Source organism: Cannabis sativa, chromosome X (genome assembly GCF_029168945.1).
Source record: "Cannabis sativa cultivar Pink pepper isolate KNU-18-1 chromosome X, ASM2916894v1, whole genome shotgun sequence".
Lineage (NCBI taxonomy): Eukaryota > Viridiplantae > Streptophyta > Magnoliopsida > Rosales > Cannabaceae > Cannabis > Cannabis sativa.
In genome coordinates this window covers 2,271,992-2,294,191 of record NC_083610.1, presented here as the reverse complement: position 1 = coordinate 2,294,191, position 22,200 = coordinate 2,271,992, and the positions used below count along the sequence as shown (strand labels likewise).

General features: G+C 33.8%; 2 protein-coding genes across 3 annotated transcripts; both read right to left on the bottom strand.

The window, feature by feature from the left end:
- Positions 1-11,514: 11,514 nt before the first annotated feature.
- Positions 11,515-13,727, bottom strand: LOC115707968 (uncharacterized). Of its 2 annotated transcripts, XM_061105468.1 has the most exons (3): positions 13,531-13,727; positions 12,029-13,322; positions 11,515-11,908 (listed from the first exon to the last, which is right to left on the bottom strand). In XM_061105468.1, exons 2-3 carry the CDS (start codon positions 12,416-12,418, stop codon positions 11,678-11,680), a joined length of 621 nt encoding a protein of 206 aa, XP_060961451.1. In that variant the 5' UTR covers positions 12,419-13,322; positions 13,531-13,727; the 3' UTR covers positions 11,515-11,677. The 2 variants fall into 2 exon arrangements, with proteins under 2 accessions (XP_060961451.1, XP_060961450.1); XM_061105467.1 differs by having other exon boundaries at positions 12,029-13,727.
- Positions 12,474-13,296, bottom strand: LOC133031698 (F-box/LRR-repeat protein 25-like). The gene is made up of 3 exons (XM_061105247.1): positions 12,999-13,296; positions 12,618-12,893; positions 12,474-12,493 (listed from the first exon to the last, which is right to left on the bottom strand). Exons 1-3 carry the CDS (start codon positions 13,294-13,296, stop codon positions 12,474-12,476), a joined length of 594 nt encoding a protein of 197 aa, XP_060961230.1.
- Positions 13,728-22,200: the final 8,473 nt, after the last annotated feature.

Here is a 22,200-nt window from a genome sequence, read left to right as displayed (position 1 = left end):
CGCGCAGCTCTTCTTTGGACAATTAATGATTTTCCTGCCCGTAGTAGCTTGTCCGGATGGAGTGGACAGGGATATAAAGCCTGTCCTACTTGCAACGAGGATACTACTTCTATTCGAGTGATTGGTAAGACATCTTATGTTGGTCATAGACGTTTCTTGCCATCCAATCATCGTATGAGAAAAGACCGTGAATTTGATGGAAATGTTGAGAAGAGACCTCCGCCAAGATGATTTACTTGTTCTGAAATATTAGAACGAGTGAATGCTCTATCTGAACGTGCTCCGGGGAAACGAAAAAGAGGCGACACTGAAAATAACTGGAGGAAAAAAAGTATTTTTTATGAACTTGAGTATTGGAGTGCAAATGAGTTGAAACACAACATCGATGTTATGCATGTTGAGAAGAATGTTTGTGATAGTATCCTTGGCACTCTCTTGGATAATGACAAGTCTAAAGACACCACTAATGCAAGACAAGATTTGAAAAATATGAGAATTCGTCAATCCTTATGGATTTTCGAAGATGCTCGTAAAAGATTGCTAAAACCACATGCCCCTTATGTGTTAACTGCTAATGATAAGCAATTGTTTTGTAAATTTTTGAAGGACGTTAAATTGCCAGATGGATTTTGTTCGAACTTGAAGAAGAAAGTAACTAATGACAATATTGTTGGATTGAAATCCCATGATTGTCATGTCATAATGCAAAGGTTACTTCCAGTTTGTATTGGCAAGTTTTTGTCGAAGGAAGTATCAAGCACCATTATAGAATTGTGCAATTTTTTCAGAATTTTATGTTCAAGGACATTGAACGTAAAAGACATGGAGAAGGCCCAGGGAGACCTTATTCACATTTTGTGCAAAATGGAGAGAATTTATCCTCCAGCGTTTTTTGATATCATGACATTTGGTGATCCATTTACCCGAGGAAGCCATATTGGGCGGGCCAGTTTTTATGAGGTGGATGTACCCTTTTGAGAGGTATATGAAAAAGTTGAAAAATTATGTTAGGAACAAAGCAAGGCCGAAAGGATCTATTGCTGAAGGATACGTTATAGATGAGGCTTTGACATTTTGTTCCATGTACTTCAAAGGTGTGCATACAAAATTCAACTGTCCTGAGCGCAATGAAGATGCTCCTAGTGTATCTCGCTATTTAACAGTGTATAAATCTCAATGTCGTCCACTCGGTAAGCAAATAATAACAACTCTCAATGAGAAGACTCGCAAAAGAGCTGAGTGGTACATATTGCAGAATTCTAGCGAGATCGACCCTTATATGACGTAAGTTAATCAAAATTATTACATAATGCTTAATGAATAATTTATATTATTCTATCTAGCTAAATTCGTAATAATTTTTTTCCTTTTAATAGAGAGCACCTTGAAATAATCGCACAGAGGGACCCGAATGCCAACCATAATCTTTTACACAAAAAAGAATTTCCTTCGTGGTTTCATAAGAAGGTGTGCAAGTATTCCTTTTCGTACTATTTACTTAATCTAAATTATCAACTCTCTCAAATCTTGATTGTTATGCATATTTTTTCAGATTTTTGATTTGTATAAGCTCGGGTCTTTAGAACACAGTGATGAATTGCTAGCTTTAGCACCTGGCTCTGATCTCGTTGTGTATTCATATCCGGCATGTATAGTGAATGGAGTTCGATTTGTTGTACACAGTCGAGATAAAGACCGTAATACTCAAAATAGTGGGGTGTCCGTTGCAGGGACAGAAGGTTTTGACTATTTTGGACAACTTGAAGAAATATTGCATTTGTCCTTTAGTGGTGCATATTCAGTTATATTATTTCGGTGTAAGTGGTTCAACACAGATCCGAGAAAGAAAAAAATTATTATCGAAAATAATATCACTAGCATAAATGTTAGTGGTGTATGGTACAAAGATGATCCATACATTCTTGCCAGTCAAGCTAAGCTATTCAATTAATAACAGTTATTCATTTTAAGGTTAAATTCCTCTCTTTTGGGCCTTTTGTGAGAGATGGGGGCCAATAGAAGTGGGTACGACATACTGAACCCAGCTCCCCCTCACATGAACTACCCCAATTGTGAAGGCCCATTGGCCTGATTTAAATAATTGTACTAGGTTAATTAAATTATTTTAACCTAATAAAATTGATTAGCAACATAATTAACTTTTAAAATATATGAAATTTATTTTCATTTTAATATTTTAAAGTTAATTTTAAGAAAAACACTCTTAGTTTAAGATATTGTTTCTAGATAAACTATTTGTATTTTTCTTGTATTTAATTAAATAAAGAATTTTAACTAACTAGATTCTTTCTGAAACTTACTTTTATTATTTCATTAAATATTCCTATTTAAGTTATAAATTAGTTATTACTAACTAATTTTCCTTATTAACTTAAATTTGAATATCTTTTGAATTTAATATTAAGTTGAGGAATTCTAGGAATTGGTTATTGAAGATTCTTAAGATATTTTTTAAGTTGATTTTAAACTTAAAATGGAATATCCTTAAATTAGGTAGTTACCACCTAATTTTGATATTTAATTAAATTTTATTTGGAAATTTTAAGTTGCTTATTTTAGATACTTTCTATAACACTTAAGTCAGAAATTTTCCAAATCTTGAAAAGATACTTAGTTAAATTAAGATATTTTCTAGATAGTTATTTATATACTAATTATTATTTCTAATTTTAAAATAAGAAAATATCATTGATTGTGAAATTAATTGTTTAATAATTAATTTTGGTACAATTCAAGTTAAGGATATTTTTCCTAGTATTAAACTGGAAATTAATAATTAAGTCTTCTCTATACTTAATTATTTATTTCTTGAATTTAATACATTTAATTAAATTGAAAATTAAATATCTAAGTTGATTTTCATCATGATACTTAAATATTGTAATTTTCATGATATTTAATTAAATAGAAAATTATTTTAAAATGTATTTTTTATAACAACTTAAATTTGAATAATTTTTAAAATATATTTTATTTATCATTTTTTCGAAATTGCATTTGATTATGCAAGATGATTTTGTATTTATCCTGAAAATAGATTAAAGTTGTAATTTAATTATTTATTTAATTAATTTTTGAATCAACTTAAATCAATAATTTTTTCATTTAATGATTAATTTAAAATAAAGGAACTAAAATATATTATTAGAAATTGAATTAATTAGTTAAAGAAAATCTAGATAGATAGTATTCTTGCTTGAAGTATTTTTTCTGGTAAAGATTAATTTATTTTAATGTATTTCGAAAATTGTATAATTTTATACTTTAATTTTTTTTTCGAAATACAATATATATATATATATTTATAGAAATTTAAATTTGAGTTGCAAATTAATTTAAATTAATACAACATAAATTAAGTAATTTTCTTAATATTTATTGGAAAGTTAATACTAAGATGGAAATAATTCATTTTATTTTCTTAACCATCTAAGTTTAATTTTATAAATATTAAATTAAATTTTATTTAGAGTTTTATTCTAAATTTAAAATTTAATAAATATATATATTTAAAATAAATAAATAATAGAATAAAATACATTTTAAATAATGAGTTTTATTATTATTAAGATATTCGATCTCCATTGTTGGTTTTACATAGCTTTTGTTTTAGTGAGTAATTCTCCCTAATGGAGGAACATTCATTAGCAAGTTAGCACCGTTTAATCTCGAAAGATAAGTATATTTGTAAGTGTTTTATATAGTATTGATCACCCTAATGGTGGCGACTGTATTTGACTTACAAACGTATGAAACAATAGTGGAAGCTCATGAAATAGGAATGACCTTGACTCTCGCCTAAACGGGACAACGTCGGATTCTCTTTTCGATCGAATAAAAGGTTGCTAGAATGTTTGTCATTTTAGATGAGCTGACAACTCTATTCAATGGATGATAGCTTTGACTCTCCCCTAAACTGGACACTGATATCAGTTTGTTGAAAACCTTGGAAATTATTTAGGATTGTATTTTTTAGTATTTTCTCTAGTCATTCCTACTTGTTATGTGCTAATAATTTCTGAATAAGATTTTGTGTTAAACCATAATTGATTTCTATTAATTATTTTGTAGTATCCTGAATTGCCATGTCGAATCCCATGTTATCACTGTTGACTGAAAATAAGCTAAATGGATCTAACTTCCCAAAATGGAGAGAGAACATTAATATTGCTCTCATATGTGAAAGTGCCCTGTTTGTGTTGACTGAGCCGTCTCCTGAACAGCCAGGTGACAATGCAACCAAAGCTGTTAAAGAGAAGTTCGAGCATTGGTAGAATGCTAACAATAAAGCTCGATACTTCATGCTTTCCAGCATGGTTGACACCTTGAAAACAAGGTTTGCTAACGCTGTCACGGCTGCAGAAATCATGACGCAGTTAACTGAGCTATTCGGTATGGCATCTATTCAGTCTCGCTTTGACGCGATTAAGAAATTCATCAACGCACGGATGGAACCCCATCAGAATGTGCCTGATCACCTTCTCCAGATGGCAAGTTATTTCCAGGAAGCCTATAATCATGGTGCTGAAATGGATCAGACTACTCAAGTGAGTCTCATCTTGAATAGTCTGACTCCAGATTTTCTGCCCTATACATCAAATTATGTCATGAACAAGAAGGAACAAGACTTTCACACGTTAGTCAATGACCTTCAGACATATGAAAATTTGATTGGAGGACCCAAGAAGAGAGGGAGTAAACCTTAAAATTCTGGAAATGGTAATAGGACGAATAATCCTGAGGCACACGTTGCCTCTACTTCCAAATCCAAGAATAAGAAGAAGTGGAAAAATGCCAAGAAGCGAGCTCAAGCTGTGAAAGCAGCTAAGAACAAAAAGGCTGCAGCTTCTGGTGATACACCAAAAGGAAAATGTTTCTACTGGAATGAGAAAGACCATTGGAAACCCCAATGTCCTAAGCTTCTTGCAAAGAAACAAGGTATTGTTAGCCCAAGATATGTTTCCAAGAGGGGGGGGGGGGGTGAATTGGAAATTTAAACTAATTTCGGTAAATTAAAACTTTTAACACAAAATTATGCAATTAGTCACTTAATCAAATAAAAGCAAGTAGTATGGCAAGCAATATATTAAGACAAATAATTAAACTTGTAAAGTAAAAAGTTTAAGGATTAGAAAATGCAAACTCTCGATTTTTACAAGGTTCGGTAGAGCTATGCCACCTACGTCCTTGGTCTTCAAAGCTATGGACCTAGCTTTGAGTTCCAATATCGAGCCAAGTTAACGGGCTTGACTAACCCTTACAACCGGGAAATTTTCACCAAGGTATTTCCAAACCTCTTACAATAGTTTCGCACCCCCGAGGACTATTAACCTCTTTCTCGGATTGTTGAAGTGTCAATCTCACTATTAACGGGTTGTTTACAATACCGGTGCCAACCTCACCTCAATCACAATATGGAAATGTGTTTGATATTACAAGCTAAAATTACTCTAGAGATATGATGATACAATGGAAACCTAGAGTGAAAAGCAAGCACACTCAAGATGAATAAAATCAAATTTTGGCTCAAAGTGTGTGAAAAGTGTTTGTTTGGATTTCAAACTTGGAAGCTCATTAATCTCACTTAGATAGGTTAGATATTTGAAATAAATGCTCAACCAATATTCATTTTTGAGTGAAAAACAAGTTTAAAAACTAGCCGTTTATAGCCGTTAGCATATTTTTCAAAAAGAATCCTGGGAAAAACGGACTACCTATTTTAAAACGGACTACCTTTCTGCAAAAAACGGACTACCTATTTTAAATAGGTAGGCCAAAAATCAGGCAGGTTCAAAACTTGCATTTTTCGGCACTAAAACGTGCATAACTCTTTACTCGATTATCCGATTTCAAAAATTCTAATTTTGTTTTCTTAGTTAAACAAAATGTGATTTAGAAATTCAATCAAAAAAAATTTTGGACTATCGTGTGAGAAAACTTGTTGCACAAGTTAGTGAATGGGCCAAAATTTAAATTTATAAAACTTTGTGTGCTATGCAAATCACTTTAACAAGACTAAAGTAAATTTATACCATTTGATTTTGAGTAGTCTTGATGTAGATGAGCCTCCTAGCTTGATTTGCATGTTTTTGATCCCATGTTGACTTTTCTCGAGAGTTGACTATTGACTTTGACTTTGACTTTGACTTTCGGATTGACTTTTGACTTTGGGCTTTTGAAGACCTCTTTTGAATAGGGTCTTGAGTTGTTGATCCCTTGATGAATCTTTTGCTCTTGATATGCTTGTTGAATCCATTTAGGGTTGCTTTCAAAAGTTTGGTAAAAATACCAATTTATTTATTTTTTCTTTTAATTTTGCTACAAAATCAACAAATCATTAATAACAAATAATAATCAAATATTTGTTAATCATCAAAACAAGGAGATCTAAAAGTTTGAGTTAACAGGTATTTCTTTATAAACTGATGTGTTTTAGTGAATTATTATCCATTTGGATTATTAATTCTGGACTACTAACCTTGTTTATTTTTCTTCTTATAGCTCAAGCTTCTTAAACTCGAACGTGTCTTAGCGAGTTGGATCTGAAAGCTGGATTATGGATGGAGTTCGTCAAAGATAAAGAAGAAGCTCATTTATTTATTTTTGAATTAATTGTTTAAATTTAAAAACAATTTGGATTTCAAGTTTGGGATTTTATTCCCTGCTCTCATAATATTGCAAATTTTTTTTAATTTATAATAAAGTTTTTTTTTAATAATATTGCAATCTATGAGTTGAGCTTCATTACTTTATCTTATAAATCAATTACCAATTATTATATTTATTATGTTTGTATGTGTATGTGTTTTTATTATTGATACAAATTCTATAGTTATTTAAACTCCTTACAGAGTTATTACTGCATAAACACTAGAAATTATTTCTATGTTTATGAATAATTGTTAATTCTAAAATAATTATTAAGAATTTGTTTAATAAAAAGATCTTTTGATCTGATAGGGGTGGAGAAAAAGTTAAGAATAATATGCAGTTCAACGATCTTTTATATCTAATGAACTCTGGATTATATTCAACTCCACATAATCTCTATTACACTTAGAGAATCATGATCTCTACAACCTTCAGGGGTGGATCATAATCTCTATATACTTAGGGGTGGACTTTATTCCACAGTACTCTTTGTGACACATAATTTTAAACATGGAAATAATATAATAAATTAGCTATTATCAGAGTAAATCCTTAATCTTGATTATATGTTCCAGTTTAGATTTACTGTTGTAATAGATAATGATACCAATAAAGTTCTTTGATAATGTATCACACTACCTTAATTGAGTGGGAGAATATTAAAATTCTTTACCCATTCTCATTTGGTTGACACTTGTGATAGGAACTTAAGAACACCACTGATAAAACAAATCTAACCATTCACGTGGATAGAAATAAATTATCAGAATTATGAGAATAAGATAGAATAATTCTTGCATAGTCTATTCGAATGACTTGAGTCAAGATTTCTAATCCTCATAACATTTTATGGTATCTTAGTTTGATTGCTTAATCTCTAGCAAGTATTTTACACTTCAAATACTAGACTGCTATGTTGATGACCTAGTCTTAAAGAAACTTACAATTTCAGACTAAGACAATAAGTCACAACGAGATATCCCTCAAAACAATAATAAGAGGTTAAAAGTTTTTTTTTTTAACCAGACATCTGCTGTTGAGTGGGAGCCATCTGAGATGTAATCAAATAAGGAACATTAGGAGACAATCAAGAAAGATTTATGAAAGTGACCTATATGTTAGATATTAAGGAACTATACATTAGTGATCCTAATATCCACACCAATTCATTAAAAATTTTGAGATGGTGGTTACTCTGGGGGTGGAGGAGTTATTGTAGAAGAGTGTAAAAACCCATCTATGATAATTCAAGCTTCATCAGAGAAGATATACATAACTTTGTAAATTCGAAATTACCAGAAAGTTATTTTACTGAAGAAAATTCTACACTGCATTATCTCAATTCCAAATTTTAAAATTTGAGAGATATGTCTTCTGTTTGTTCAAATGTACTTAATGGGCAGTAAGGATTTCAGTATCCCTTGATGAGTAAAGCATATAGTTAAGGATGTTTCATAAGTTTTATGAACCTGGTTCCAGCAATATGGGTGGATTCAAATATACTACACTTGATCTGAAGATCAAGACAGAAGATTGATTGTAATGCACAACTTGTTTTATGTTAGTGCAAGTGGGAGTTTGTTGGGTTTTGTGCCCTAAATAAAATCCATTACAATCTGATTAGTTATCAATTTAGAATTTTGAAGTGATTTATGTTAACATGTATTTTTCATGTTTATGGTTTAATATACATATTTAATATATGCACAAAATCAGTTAAGTCCAGAACATATATTCATTCACAATTACAGTATTGTCAATACAGTGGAATGTGATTGTGATTATATGATTCAAAAGACTAAGTCCCTGTTCATTAGTGTTTTGGATTTACACTGATGTGATAATCAGCGATGAAGTATACTTACACTTGGAGTAAGTGTTATGTTCTTTCCAGGACATTGGTAAAGTATACTAGTTTCGAATGTATGGAGTATACATTGGACTGGACCGATATTGAACTTAGTCAAAGATATTATAAACTTACCGTTGTATCTTTCCAAGTCAATATCAGAAGTTGATCTTACATTAAAAGAATCTAAATCCTGATATGCTTAGGCTCAAATTGAGGAGTGTTATTCATGTTCTTTGATTTATTAGTTAAGCCTACTTTTGGGTCAGGGTGATACGTATATTTTGGGAACATGATAGTATGATTGAGTGAGAGCGCTGAACATAAATATGGAATCTATAGCTTCTACGGGTGTATAGAAGTCAAGTGATGATTCCCTTCGAGCTTAGTTAAATAGAAGTAAATGGATGAGCTCTTGTTTCAGTGACTATATATTAGATCACTAAAACATCATTTACAGGTAACTAAGTGTTTTAACGGGCCAAATACATTGAGGGGTGGAAACGGTAAATTTATCCCATCTAGATGTAAATCATCTATATAGAGAATCTTTAATCACATTAAGATTATAACAATGGTTAAATGAGATTACATATCTATATCGTGGAACATATAATATGCTCTATATAAGTCTGAGAGTGCAATTCCAAGTTCTAAGAGTGGATTCAACAAGGAATTAATAAGTTAGGGATTTACTTGGTAAATTCGGTTCAACTTATTGGAAGCTCAGCAATATAAATCCATGGTCCCCATTCTAGTTGAGACCATACTGTTTATAAGACTCTATAATTGATTTATGATTAATCAATTATAATTTTAAAAGTTAGACTATGTCGAATTTGAGAATTCTCACTAAGTAAGGATGAAATTGTAAAGAAAAGAGTTTCTAGGTTTATTTATTAATTAAGAGACTTTATATGTCTAATTAATAATTATATTAAATGACAATATTATTTAATAATCTATTTTAGTTATTAAATAATTAGTTTTGGCATTTAAATGGTTAGAATTGGAAAAATGGCATTTTTGGGAAAATAGAAATAAAATTGTGGAAATTGCAAAATCCATGTGAGGCCCATTCACACCATGGCCGGCCACATGTTGTGTGTTTCCCAATTATTATTTTCATTTTTTTAAATGCAAAATAATTACTAACCTAAACCTAGCAGTTACAGGAAAGTGGTGGATCACACCAAATAAGGCAGTTAATCAATTACTCAGTAAAAGAGGAAACTGTTTATTTTGGAAAGTTGAGCTTCCCTTTTCCCTATATATAGCAGCCCTCCTCTCTTCCTCTTGGATATGCCATAACATACGAAATTCAAGAGAGAAAAAGAGATAGAATTCTAAATTCTTTGTGAGAGAGAAGTGCTCACACACAGCAAATAGTACCTCAATCATAGATTGGAAGACTGTGAAGGATCACATCCATCTGAAGGACATTCGGGCTCAAATCTTGATTATACTCTGCGACAGACAAGAATCAAGGGTTAGAGATCTGAGTGGAAGGAGACACATTATTCTGTTGCCATCACTGTAAGGTTTCTTAACTTTTTATGTGTTTTGTTTATCGTTTTAGAAGTTCATATTTAGGTTGTTAAATCAACATACTTGTGAGTAGATCTAAGATCCTGGTAAAATAAATTCCAACAGATTCTTGAGTAAAAATGTGAGAGTTTAAACACTTTGAGAGAATTCAACAGAGAATCGATCTCGATTGTATTGTACCCTCGTTCTTGCTTAATCAATAAAGAGAATTTGGTGGTGTTCGAGAACTGGAGTAGAGTCATAGAGTACATCGATCTATAGGACTTGAACTAATACATATATTGGTGTTGATTTTATTATTTTTCTGCTTTAATTGTTTCTAATTTAGATAACTCTTTTCATCCGTGTTTTGCCTCCGATTATTGTTTGTGATTCATCTATCTTGTCATTGCTAAATGTGTGTTAATTTAAGTTTTAGTTGATCTGATTCTACACACTAGTCTTAATTTTCCACAAATCAAAGCTTAGTAATCGATCAAGAACACAAAATTAAGATTATTTCCGCTGCAAATTTTTAAGAAACAGTTATCAGTGACAATGACAAAATTCGATGGAACAAGAGACTTCGCGTTATGGGGAGAGAGTTTGAAAAAGATCCTAGTGCATCAAAAGGTTTCCAAAATTCTTAGAGATGGGAAGTTATTGGCTAAAAAGAAACTAGAAGAGAAAATAGAAATGAAAGAGATGGTGTATTACACAGTCATTATATATCTGTCAAACAATGTTGAAAGAAAACTCGTTGCAGAGAAGACAACAAAAAGAGTTTGGGATAAGTTGGAAGAATTATACTTAAAACTATCAATTGTTTGCAAGATTAATTTGTTAGAAATGTTATACGGTTTTAAAAAGATTTCTTCAATTTCTTTAAGTAATAATATTGACAGGTTTAATGAAATTTTTATAAGACTGCTAATATAAATCATGATTAATTTATATAAACCATTACAAACTACGATCATCAGTTTCTCTTCATCTGATATGAGATAAACAAACATATATTCCCCATTAGAGTACACCATATAATATCACCCTTCCATTATTTCATCAATTTAATATTATATACATAATATTATATACAGTATAATTTTATTGTTTTGAAACCAAAAGTATATTTTTCATCCAATAATTTGTTTAAAATAAAACTCTTCATCAAACTTTGATCTTCTCTAGCTACTCTGCAAGAACTCTCCTATCGATTTGATTTTCCACCTCTCTCGTGTTAGTATCCTCTATTTTGTATTCTAATTAATTTGAAGTATATTATGTTGAGAAATACTAATAAAAACCAGTAGTATAAACAATGTCTCTATCTATCCAAGGTAGAAATTTACCAAATAATGCATCACCAAGAACCATATATATACCTCAACAACTTTCAAAATATAAAAATAAAATGTGAGAATAATTGATAAAGCAACTACATTAGAACAAGGAAAAGGGTCAACTTAATTAACTTGGATCTTCATTGAAAACAAAGAGAGCCACCAAAATACATAAGAAGCTGATACTAGGCAAAATGAAAGTAGTCAATTTCATCAGTAATAAGATACTAATATAAACAAGCTCAAAAGAACTAATATTTCAACATCAGCTATGATATAATATGGATCAAATATTAAAATTAAGGATAGTTAGCATGTCCTTTCCATTAAAAGATAATGTTTCCATAGATGGTGAAATCCACATAACCACATCTTTTAAGCTTAACTTTCTTGCCAAACACCCCATCACCAAGCGCGACGCTATCCCTATATAAGAACGAGTAATAACTCGGACATGCTTCCATTTAGCTAAAGGAGAACGACATAACCTTTTACAATTGTCTGGCATGACAAGCGCCTTCAAGTACATATGAATTCAACAAACATATATTTAAAACAAAATATACAGAAATAAAATACTGCAACATAATCAAATTAGAGAATAAAGGAAAATATCAAATATAGGTAAGGGACATACCTTATCAGAAAGTCGCAGTGTTACAATATTCCAAGAGCAATTGAGATTCATAAAAAAACTCAGCATACTCATAAACCAATTTGTGTCATATTTGTGATGATGATCAGAAATTACGAATTCTCCATTCAACAAATTGGTTGACTCTATTGATATGTTGCAATTAATATTACCTTTATAACAAAACGAAACTAAGTTTGGCACCGATTTAATTGTGACAACCTTGATCATATCACTCTCCTCGTTCATATTTCTCAATTTGAGGCTTTTCAAGTGTTGATTTGAGATTGTAAGATGCTCCAACCCCGACTTATGATAAGAATTATCAATTGTCAAATCCTCAAGGAGTGGGAGGCTTGTAATGAGCTCTTCAAATGATGACTGATCTGTCATACCCCATGTACAACTTGATAGTGAGAGATTTTTAATTGCCTTACATGCAGACAGATTATTTTCCCGAAGAAAGCCCTACAAAGAACCAAAGATTCAAGATTTATGGCTTCAACTTGAAGAGATACATTTTGTAATTCAAGTGTCACGAACTTGAGGCTTGAACTTTGTACTCGGAGCGGTTTATGAATATAATACGAACTTAATGACAGTTTCTCAAGGGAAGGGCAATCCGTGAAAGACTTGGTTAGCACATCAGTAGTTACATTATTTGAAAGCCGAACATTTTCCAATGATAATGAATTCAAGGATGGAAAACCAAATGAGTAACCCAACTCAATTCCCCTCAACTCCAAAATGGTCAAAGCTCTTAAGTTCAACACTGTTTTAGGTAAGCAGTAGTAGTAGTAATAACCATCATTCTCACATTTTCCTGGTTCTAAGTCAACACTCAAATATTCCTTGACTTTATTGTCAACTGCAAAGCTTAATCATTTATCTAGGCTGAGACTCTTGCTTCTTAGACAGGATTGTATATGAAGCTTGAAACTAATTAGAGCTGAATCAGCAATAAAATACATACCTTTCTTGCGGTGTTCCAAACAATTGTCAACATAATTTTCCAACTTTTGAAATTCGGGAACAGTAGTACTAGTATCACAGAAACAGAGTTTAGGAACAGAATACCATATCAATTTCCAACGCTTAGAAAGGATGCAAGTCCGAACCACATCGTTTGTAGTTGGGAGAAATGACAGAATATGTCCAAGAGTTATATCAGGTAGCTTAGATAATCTGTCTTCAGCTTTAGCAATGGATGCTGTCTTACTTCTTTTTTTCTTTGGAAGACCATTATTGTTGTTTGTACTCTTTTCAGCCATGAGTACAAAACAAGAAATGCATTAAACTGTATAAAAAAAAAAACCAGAAAAAAAATTATACTACGTTGATAACTCAAATATGCAACTGTGTTTTGTGAATAAAAATCACACATAAAAATTAGGTGTTTTAAGTTGAAGAATTGGTTGATGGGAGTTGGGTAGTTGTAAAGCTTTAATTTTAAAAAATTATACTAAATTGTATCCAAACACAAACACAGTAGAAGGGTTCTAAACTTATGTAGTGTAGCTGCAGAAACGTTCTCTCTTTCTTCAACCAACCAACGAAGGTTTGGGGTAGGGAGGTTAGGGTTTCTTTGGTTAGGTGAGAGAGATGTAAGGGTTAGGTTGAGGAGGAAGGAAGGAGTATAGCTCTCTCTCTCTATCTCAGTCAGTCAGAAGAAAAAGGAAGACCAATCCAAGAAAAAGAAAAACACAGAGGAAAGACAAATATTAGGGGTGGACTATTGGGAGGGACATTTGCATGGGCTTTGCACGGAGCCCAAAACGCAAAAGCCCAATTATAAATTATTAGAGAAAATTACGTTCTATACCCAACAAATAATATATTATTATGAAAAAAATAATATATTTATGAATTATTAATGGTTATTTCATCAAAAAAAAAATTATTAATGGTAAAATCACTTGAAAGTGTATATTTATTTAATAAAAGTGGAGAAATGTTATATTTTGATGTAATATTTTTAATTGATTAAATATATATTATAAAGTTATAAGTTTGTTACTAGAGATAAATTTAATCTAGTGGGGAATTGTGATGTTATTTATAAAGAATATAATGTATAGATTAAATATGTGTAACAAACTAATATGTAGCATATTACAATTATTATCATTTCTTTCATTAATTTATTCCGAAAACGACTACGCTTTAAGTAAACGTGCCATAAGAGTGTAAAATGTGTTACACATCTTAATTTAAAATTCTTAATGTTATAGGATTTATGGTGTATACATGAGTTATATTTGAGTCCATAATGAGTTTGAATTTCAAATGGTAATATCATTAACACTACATAAAGAGGTCTAAGATACTCATATTAAGATGAACCAAGTTTTCTATTAAAAAAGTACATTAATAGAAAATCATAATGCTTATTAATTCCCAAAATTATTTCCTAAAGAGTATATAATTATAAAATAATTTCAAAAAAGATAAGTTTTCATAATAACTTATTATTTGTTGGGTATAGAAATTAATTTTTTCTAATAATTTATGATTGGGCTTTTGGGTTTTGGGCTCCGTGCAAACTACAAAGATGTCCCCGAAAATTAAATAATAAAATTTTAATATAAAAAAAGAAATTTCTCAAATGTGTTTTTGTCTTTTTTATCAACATATATACACAAGAAAAAATGGATATGTGCCAAATTAAATAAATATAGTAAAAAGTTTAAGAAACAAATTGTAATAAAACTTATATTTTTTAAGTTTCTTTAATAATAATATGCATAAAAAAAATATAATATATATATAGAAAAATATTAAAAGACACTAGTGGTGCTTAATATTCCCCTACGTGTCAATATCAGAGAAAAAGAGTACAGCAGCAAAAACAAATAAAAGAGAGAGAAATTCTTTTTCTGTAGAATTTTGTATTGAATTTTTGAATGGATTGTACAGTGTGTACAACGGATATATATAGTACAATGACCTTAAAGAATATCAGGAATAATAAGGTATATTCTTTCCTATTCTAATTGGCTACAGAAAAGAGAATCCAATGCAATTGGTAATTCTAGAATGACCTAATATCACCTACTGCCAGCTCATAATTACAAAGTGATAAACATGTGACAATTCAATATTTTCAACACGCTCCCTCAAGCTTGGCTGGTTGAGACACCACGGCAAGCTTGTCTTTGAGATAAATGAATTGGCTGATGGAGCAGCCTTGGTGAATATATCAGTTGTTTGTTCTTTGGTGGGGATGTGTCTCACTTCGATCAATCCTCTTTTGATCAGATCTCGAATGTAATGAACATCGACTTCAATGTGTTTCGTGCGGCTGTGAAAAACTGGATTGGATGAGAGTTGTTTCGCAACTGCATTGTCACACCAGATAACAGCATGAGCGTGATGTTTAATACCAAGTTCAGTAAATAGAGAGAAGAGCCAGGCCACTTCAGTTGCTGTCTGAGAGAGCGCACGATATTCTGCCTCAGTCGACGATTTCCACTGCCTTTTGTTTTTTTGAGCACCAAGTGATGAGATTGCCTCCCAAGTAGACACAGTACCCTGTTGTCGACTTCCAATCATCGATGGATCCTGCCCAATCCGCATCGCTGAAGCATTCGACACCTCTATTTTTTGATGGTTTGAATATGATTCCTTGTCCCAGTATTCCTTTTAGATAGCACAGTAAGCGCTTGCAAGTGTTCCAATGACGTTGAGTAGGATTATGCATGAATTGACTGAGTTTATTTACTGTGAAGGCAATGTCTGGCCTACTTAGAGTCAAGTATTGTAGTGTTCCCATGACACTTTGAAAGAATGTTGGCTGATCAAATGGTTTGCTGTCATTTGAGCTGAGTTTGTCTCCTTGACTAATAGGAGTGGGGCTTGACTTACAATGCATCATGTTGGTTTTTTTTAGCAAATCAAGAGTGTAGTTTCCTTGAGATAGTTGAATGCCATGTGTGCTTCGAGTGATTTCAAAGCCAAGGAAATAATTCATAGATCCAAGTTTCTTCAGAGAGAAAACTTGATGTAGTTTGTTGATGATGCTACGAACAATGGAGTCATTGCTTCCTGTTAGAAGAATATCATTAACATAAACAAGGATATACATTTTGGCCCCACCTTGTTTATAAAGAATAGAGAGGAGTCGGATACAGAGTTGATGAATCTGAGAGATGATAAAACCTGTTTCAGCCGAGTAAACCATGCACGGGGCGCTTGGCGAAGGCCATACAAGGCCTTGTGGAGTTTGCAAACGTGTTGAGGATGAGTGGTGCTCACATAGCCCGTAGGTTGGGTCATATAGACTGTTTCAGTGAGAATTCCATTTAAAAACGCATTTTCAATGTCCACTTGTTGAATATCCCAATGATTGGTGGCAGGAAGAGTAAGGATGACACGAATGGTAGAGCTCTTGACAACAGGACTAAAGGTCTAAAAGAAGTCAACCCCGGGTTGTTATTGGAAGCCTTTAGCAACAAGGCGTGCTTTATAGCGATTAACACTTCCATCATAGTTGCGTTTGACTCGAAGGATCCATCGGTTATCCACAACACGCATGTCAGCAGTGAGTGGGACAAGAGTCCAGGTCTTGTTCTTCACAAGGGCAAAAAATTTGATATCCATGGCACGTCTCCAGTGAGGAATTTTCAATGCAATAAGAGCACAATCAGGTGCAAAATCAGCAACCAAGTTGAGAGGTGATGGAGAGAAGGCATGGAACACGCAAGGTTTGCAAATGCCGGCTTTAGCCCGAGTAATCATTGGGTGGGAGGGGCCTGGGGGAAGATCGGTTGTAGTAGGGGAAGTGGGGGTGAAGTGTAACGCTCGTATTTATAATTTACTAAACTCAAAAGATAATTTTAATATATTATAACCTTATAAACATATGGGTCTGGATCCCGGGTATCAAAATACGATTTAAAAGTATTTTACTAATACAATATCCACTAGTAATATTTTTTTTAAAACAACAGGAAACTAAACTATACTTCAAAATATTATAAGACCACCCTCCAGGTTGTACTGCCGCGATATGTACAATCATTGCCAAGCTCCATCTCACTGTTCCTCCAGCTTAGCTTTTCCCTTACCTACACAAGGTAGCAAACTGATGAGTCAACAGACTCAGTAAGATATGCAAAACATATATAAGCAATGCTAAACTGGCTTAATGCTTAAGCCGCCCTGAGCCCAACAATGAGCTCACCAAATGATTAAGAACGTTCTTAAGGGAAGTACGACCTCTATACCATATGCACCAAAGTACCAACTCTGTACCCGTGTTGGTAGAGTCATCAATGTACTCCCGGGAATTACTAAGTGTTGTACCACATGCACGACGTACCCCCTGGTACTCGTGTTGGTAACACCGTAACCCCATCGATATCCTACACTATACTAACACCCTTAAAATCTCATAAACAATTAGTGTTAGTAGTGTAAATAATTAAAACAAGCATATATTCATATATACATTCTTATGCTATCTTACCTCGTTTCGTGCTCAAGTGTGCCGGTCAACCTGAGTGGAAACGTAGCTCGACGCTTTACGGGGCCCTAAACCATAACGTTCAGAATTCGATGAGAGACACACTAAAACACTTATTGGGGATTTAAAATTAGAACTAAGGATAACCCTATCGATAAATAGGATGCTAACACCTTAAATTACACAGAAACAAGAAAAACTAGGGTTCCGGAAAAAGCCTCAACCGGCAGACCGGTTCCCAACCGGAAGTCCGGTTCCTGGCACCAACCGGTCGACCGGTTGGTACAGGCCCCCAGGAACTGGAATTCCAGTTCTGAGCTGGGAACCCGAAAATTACTCCCCTTAATTCAATTCAATCCCAAATTTTCTCATAGCTTCCAGAATACCTGTATGCACTATAATACACCAAACACAAGCAAAAGAATGCAACAATTTACACAAAATCTCATTCCACCATTAGAGCTCCAACTTGAGCTCTTAAACTCCAATTCTACCCAAACCTCACAATAACCAATCAATTCAGCTCTAATCACTCAAAATAATCAACATCTAACTCAGAAAAGAAAATCAAATCAATTACATACTCATAGCCCCTAAACCTCCAAAAATCACATATCAAACTCAAAATAAAATCAAGGAACATTCAAGAGAACAAGCTAAAATGTCCTACCTTGAATTGGAGCTTCAAACACAACTAAAACCTACTAGATTGGGCTGAGAAAATTCCAGCTTGGTGCTGGTTCCTGCCAAATCGAGAGGAAGAGGGAGAGAGAAGTAGCTATTTCTAGGTTTTTCTTAATTCCTTCTAACCTAAGCTAATATGTTCCGTTTCTTTTCTTTTTTTATAAAAAAATTAATTCACTTTATATTCACCACTTAACACAACTAAGGTAAGACAAATAAAATTCTAGCCAAAAGACTCATTTACCCTTCCAACTAACATAGGTTGCTACACACCCCCAAGGGTAAAATTGGTCATTTCTCCAAACCCCAAAAATTCCACCACCTCCAATAATCAACAATGATTCCACGCTAATAATATTCTAAAACATATAAAATGTGACTCTCTAAAGGTCCGACGTCGCTTTCCACAACTTCCGAACACAATCACAGAAATTGAGATATTTACATATAACATATTTTAATATATATTGCAAATTAAATAATTTTACCAATATACGATATTATAATTAACAATTAAATCTCATACATAAACCTTAATTATTTAATAATCCAATGTGTTAATCTTAAGCGGTCTTTACAATTATTCCCCCATTAAAAGGATTTCGTCCCCAAAATCTAACCTGAACAACTCTGGATGTTGAGTCTTCATATCAGACTCCAATTCCCAAGTGGCTTCCTCCACTTTGCTATTCCTCCAGAGTACCTTAACCAATGCTATAGTTTTACTTCGAAGGACCTTTTCTTTTCTATCCAAAATTTGCACTGGTTGTTCGTCGTAAGACAGGTCTGATTGTAATTCCAATGCCTCATAACTTAGGACATGCATTGGGTCAGACACGTACTTTCTCAGCATAGAAACATGGAATACATTATGTACAGCTGACAATGATGGAGGTAAGGCTAACCGGTAAGCAACCTGCCCAACCTTTTTAAGTATTTCAAAAGGTCCAATAAATCTAGGACTTAGCTTACCTTTCTTTCCAAAGCGCCTGATCCATTTCATTGGTGACACACGCAGGAAGACACGATCTCCCGGCTGAAATGTAATATCCCGGCGCTTGGGATCTGCATAAATCTTTTGCCTACTCTGGGAAGCAAGCATTCGAGCTTTAATCTTGTCTATTGTCTCATTTGTCTCCTGGACTAATTCAGGGCCTAAGTATTTTCATTCTCTTGTTTCGTCCCAATGAATTGGGGAACGACATTTCCTGTCATAGAGCAGCTCATAAGGAGCCATTCCTATGGTACTTTGATAGCTATTATTGTAAGAGAACTCAATCAGAGACAAATACTTGCTCCATGACCCTCCAAAATCCATAACACAAGCTCGCAACAGGTCTTCAAGTATCTGTATCGTTCGCTCAGATTGCCCATCTGTTATAGGGTGGAAGGGCGTGCTAAATTTCAGACTAGTTCCCATGGCCTTCTGCAAACTCATCCAGAACTTTGAGGTAAATTTAGGATTTCTATCTGAAACGATAGACTTCGGTACCCCATGAAGATGAACAATCTCTTTCACATACAAGTCAGCATACTGATCCACTGTATAGGTTACCGTAACAGGCAAGAGAATGTGCTGACTTTGTAAAGCGATCCACCACAACCCAAACTAAGTCGTACATGCCTGTGGTTCTAGGTAAACCAACCACAAAATCCATCGCAATGTCTTCCCATTTCCATTCTGGAAGTGTTAACGGCTGAAGTAATCCTGCAGGTCGCTGATGTTCAGCTTTAATTTGTTGACAGGTTAAGCACTTAGTGACATAATCTACTACATCCCTCTTCATCCCATACCACCAAAAATATGGCTTCAGATCTTGATACATCTTGGTGGTTCCTGGATGCAATGAGTAAGGGGTAGTATGAGCTTCATCCAGAATTTCTTTCTTAAGTCCAGTGCTAACAGGGACACACACTCGTGCTTTAAACAACAGCATTCCACTGTCAGAGATTGAAAAGTCCTTAGCTTTGCCTGCTAAGACATCTTCTCGAATCTTAATTAGTTCAGGATCTTCTAATTGTGTCATTTTAATTCTTTCCAACAAGTCTGACTGAAGTGTCAGATTATCCAATTTCTCAGTCACCAACTCAATGTTTGCCCTAGACATCTCTGAGGCTAACTGAGGAGAAATCATGACCATATTGAATATCTGATCAGGTCCTTTTCGGCTTAAGACATCTGCCACAACATTTGCCTTTCCAGGATGATACAGGATTTCACAGTCATAGTCCTTCACTAGCTCTAACCATCTCCGTTGTCTCATATTCAAATCCTTCTGAGTAAAAAAGTACTTGAGACTTTTATGGTCAGTATAAATCTCACACCGTTCACCATATAAGTAGTGCTGCCAAATTTTCAAGGCAAACACTACTGCTGCAAGTTCCAGGTCGTGAGTTGGGTAACGCTGCTCATAACCTTTCAATTGTCGAGAAGCATAAGCTATGACTTTATCTGCTTGCATTAACACACAACCCAAACCCTGCCTTGATGCATCGCAATACACTATAAACTTCTCTTGATCAGATGGCAAGGCTAAAACAGGGGTTGTAATCAGTCGTTGCTTCAGCTCTTGAAAACTTTTCTCACACTTATCTGACCATATGAACTGTTGGTTTTTCCTAGTTAACTCGGATAACGGCATTGCAATCTTGGAAAAACCTTCCACAAAATGCTGATAAAAACTCGCTAAACCGAGAAAATTTCGAACTTCGGTGACTGTTTTTGGTCTAGGCCAGTTCTTCACTACTACAACCTTCCCTGGGTCTACCATAATCCCGTCTTTTCCAACAATATGCCCGATACTTGCGACAGCCAAAACTCACACTTTTTGAACTTTGCATAGAGTTTATGATCTCTGAGTCGTTGCAAAACCATACGAAGATGTTGTTCGTATTCTACTTCTGAACGAGAGTACACAAGAATATCATCGATAAATACAATTACAAAATTATTGAGAAAATCCTTGAATACCCTATTCATGAGATCCATGAAGGCTTTCGGAGCATTCGTTAACCCGAATGACATAACCAAGAACTCGTAATGACCATACCCGGTTCAAAAGGCTGTCTTCGGAATATCCTCTTCTCGAATTCTCAATTGATGATATCCAGATCTCAAGTCAATTTTAGAGAATACTGTCTTGCCTTGGAGTTGATCAAACAAATCGTCAATTCTAGGCAGAGGATATTTGTTCTTAATGGTCAACTTATCCAGCTCTCGATAGTCGATACACATCCGAAGAGTCCCATCCTTCTTCTTTACAAACAAAATCGGAGATCCCCAAGGTGACACACTAGGCCGAATAAACCCTAGATCCAACATCCCTTGAAGTTGTATCTTCAATTCTTTTAATTCAACAGGTGCCATTCGGTAGGGTGCTTTTGAAATAGGTTCTGCTCCAGGAATTAAATCAATAATAAAATCTATCTCCCGCTGAGGTGGTAACCCAGGTAATTCTTCAGGAAACACGTCCAGAAATTCCTTAACCTCCTCAGGTCCAGACAACACAGGTTTGCTAGAATCAACTACAACTGCCAGGAACCCTACACATCCACTGCGTAAAAAATCCCTAGCTTTCAATGCTGAAATCCTTGGAACACAAGAACCCTGAACCGAACCAACAAAGACAAATGGTTCCTCATTCTCCGGTTGAAAAGTTACCATTTTTTGTTTACAATCAATACTAGCAGAATATTTGGATAAGAAGTCCATTCCGAGTATAATATCAAACTCGGGCAATGGTAACTCCACAAGATCAGTGCTCAATTCTCTATCTTCAATTCTAATTAACGCTGATCTAACGCATTTTCTTGAAATAATTAATTCCCCGTTAGGCAACAGGGTTCCAAATCCCGTCTCAAAAACATCACTAGGTCTATCAAGTTGATTAAGAACTCTCGATGACACATAAGATCGAGTAGCACCCGAATCAAACAAAACAGTAAAAACAAAACTGTTGATAAGAAGCTGACCTGTGACCACGGAAGGGCTGGCGGCAGCATCAGCCTGAGTAATAGCAAATACACG

Bases quoted from the DNA above. Each gene is read 5' to 3' on its own strand.
- LOC115707968 (XM_061105467.1), bottom strand. From the start codon at position 12,418: ATGACAGATCAGTCATCATTTGAAGAGCTCATTACAAGCCTCCCACTC. The intron at 11,909-12,028 runs GTATGTCCCTTA...ATGTACTTGAAG, and splicing joins CACTGCGACTTTCTGATAAG to GCGCTTGTCATGCCAGACAA.
- LOC133031698 (XM_061105247.1), bottom strand. From the start codon at position 13,296: ATGGCTGAAAAGAGTACAAACAACAATAATGGTCTTCCAAAGAAAAAA. The intron at 12,894-12,998 runs GTATGTATTTTA...TAAGCTTTGCAG, and splicing joins TTTGGAACACCGCAAGAAAG to TTGACAATAAAGTCAAGGAA. The intron at 12,494-12,617 runs GTTCGTATTATA...GGTTCTTTGTAG, and splicing joins CCTTGAGAAACTGTCATTAA to GGCTTTCTTCGGGAAAATAA.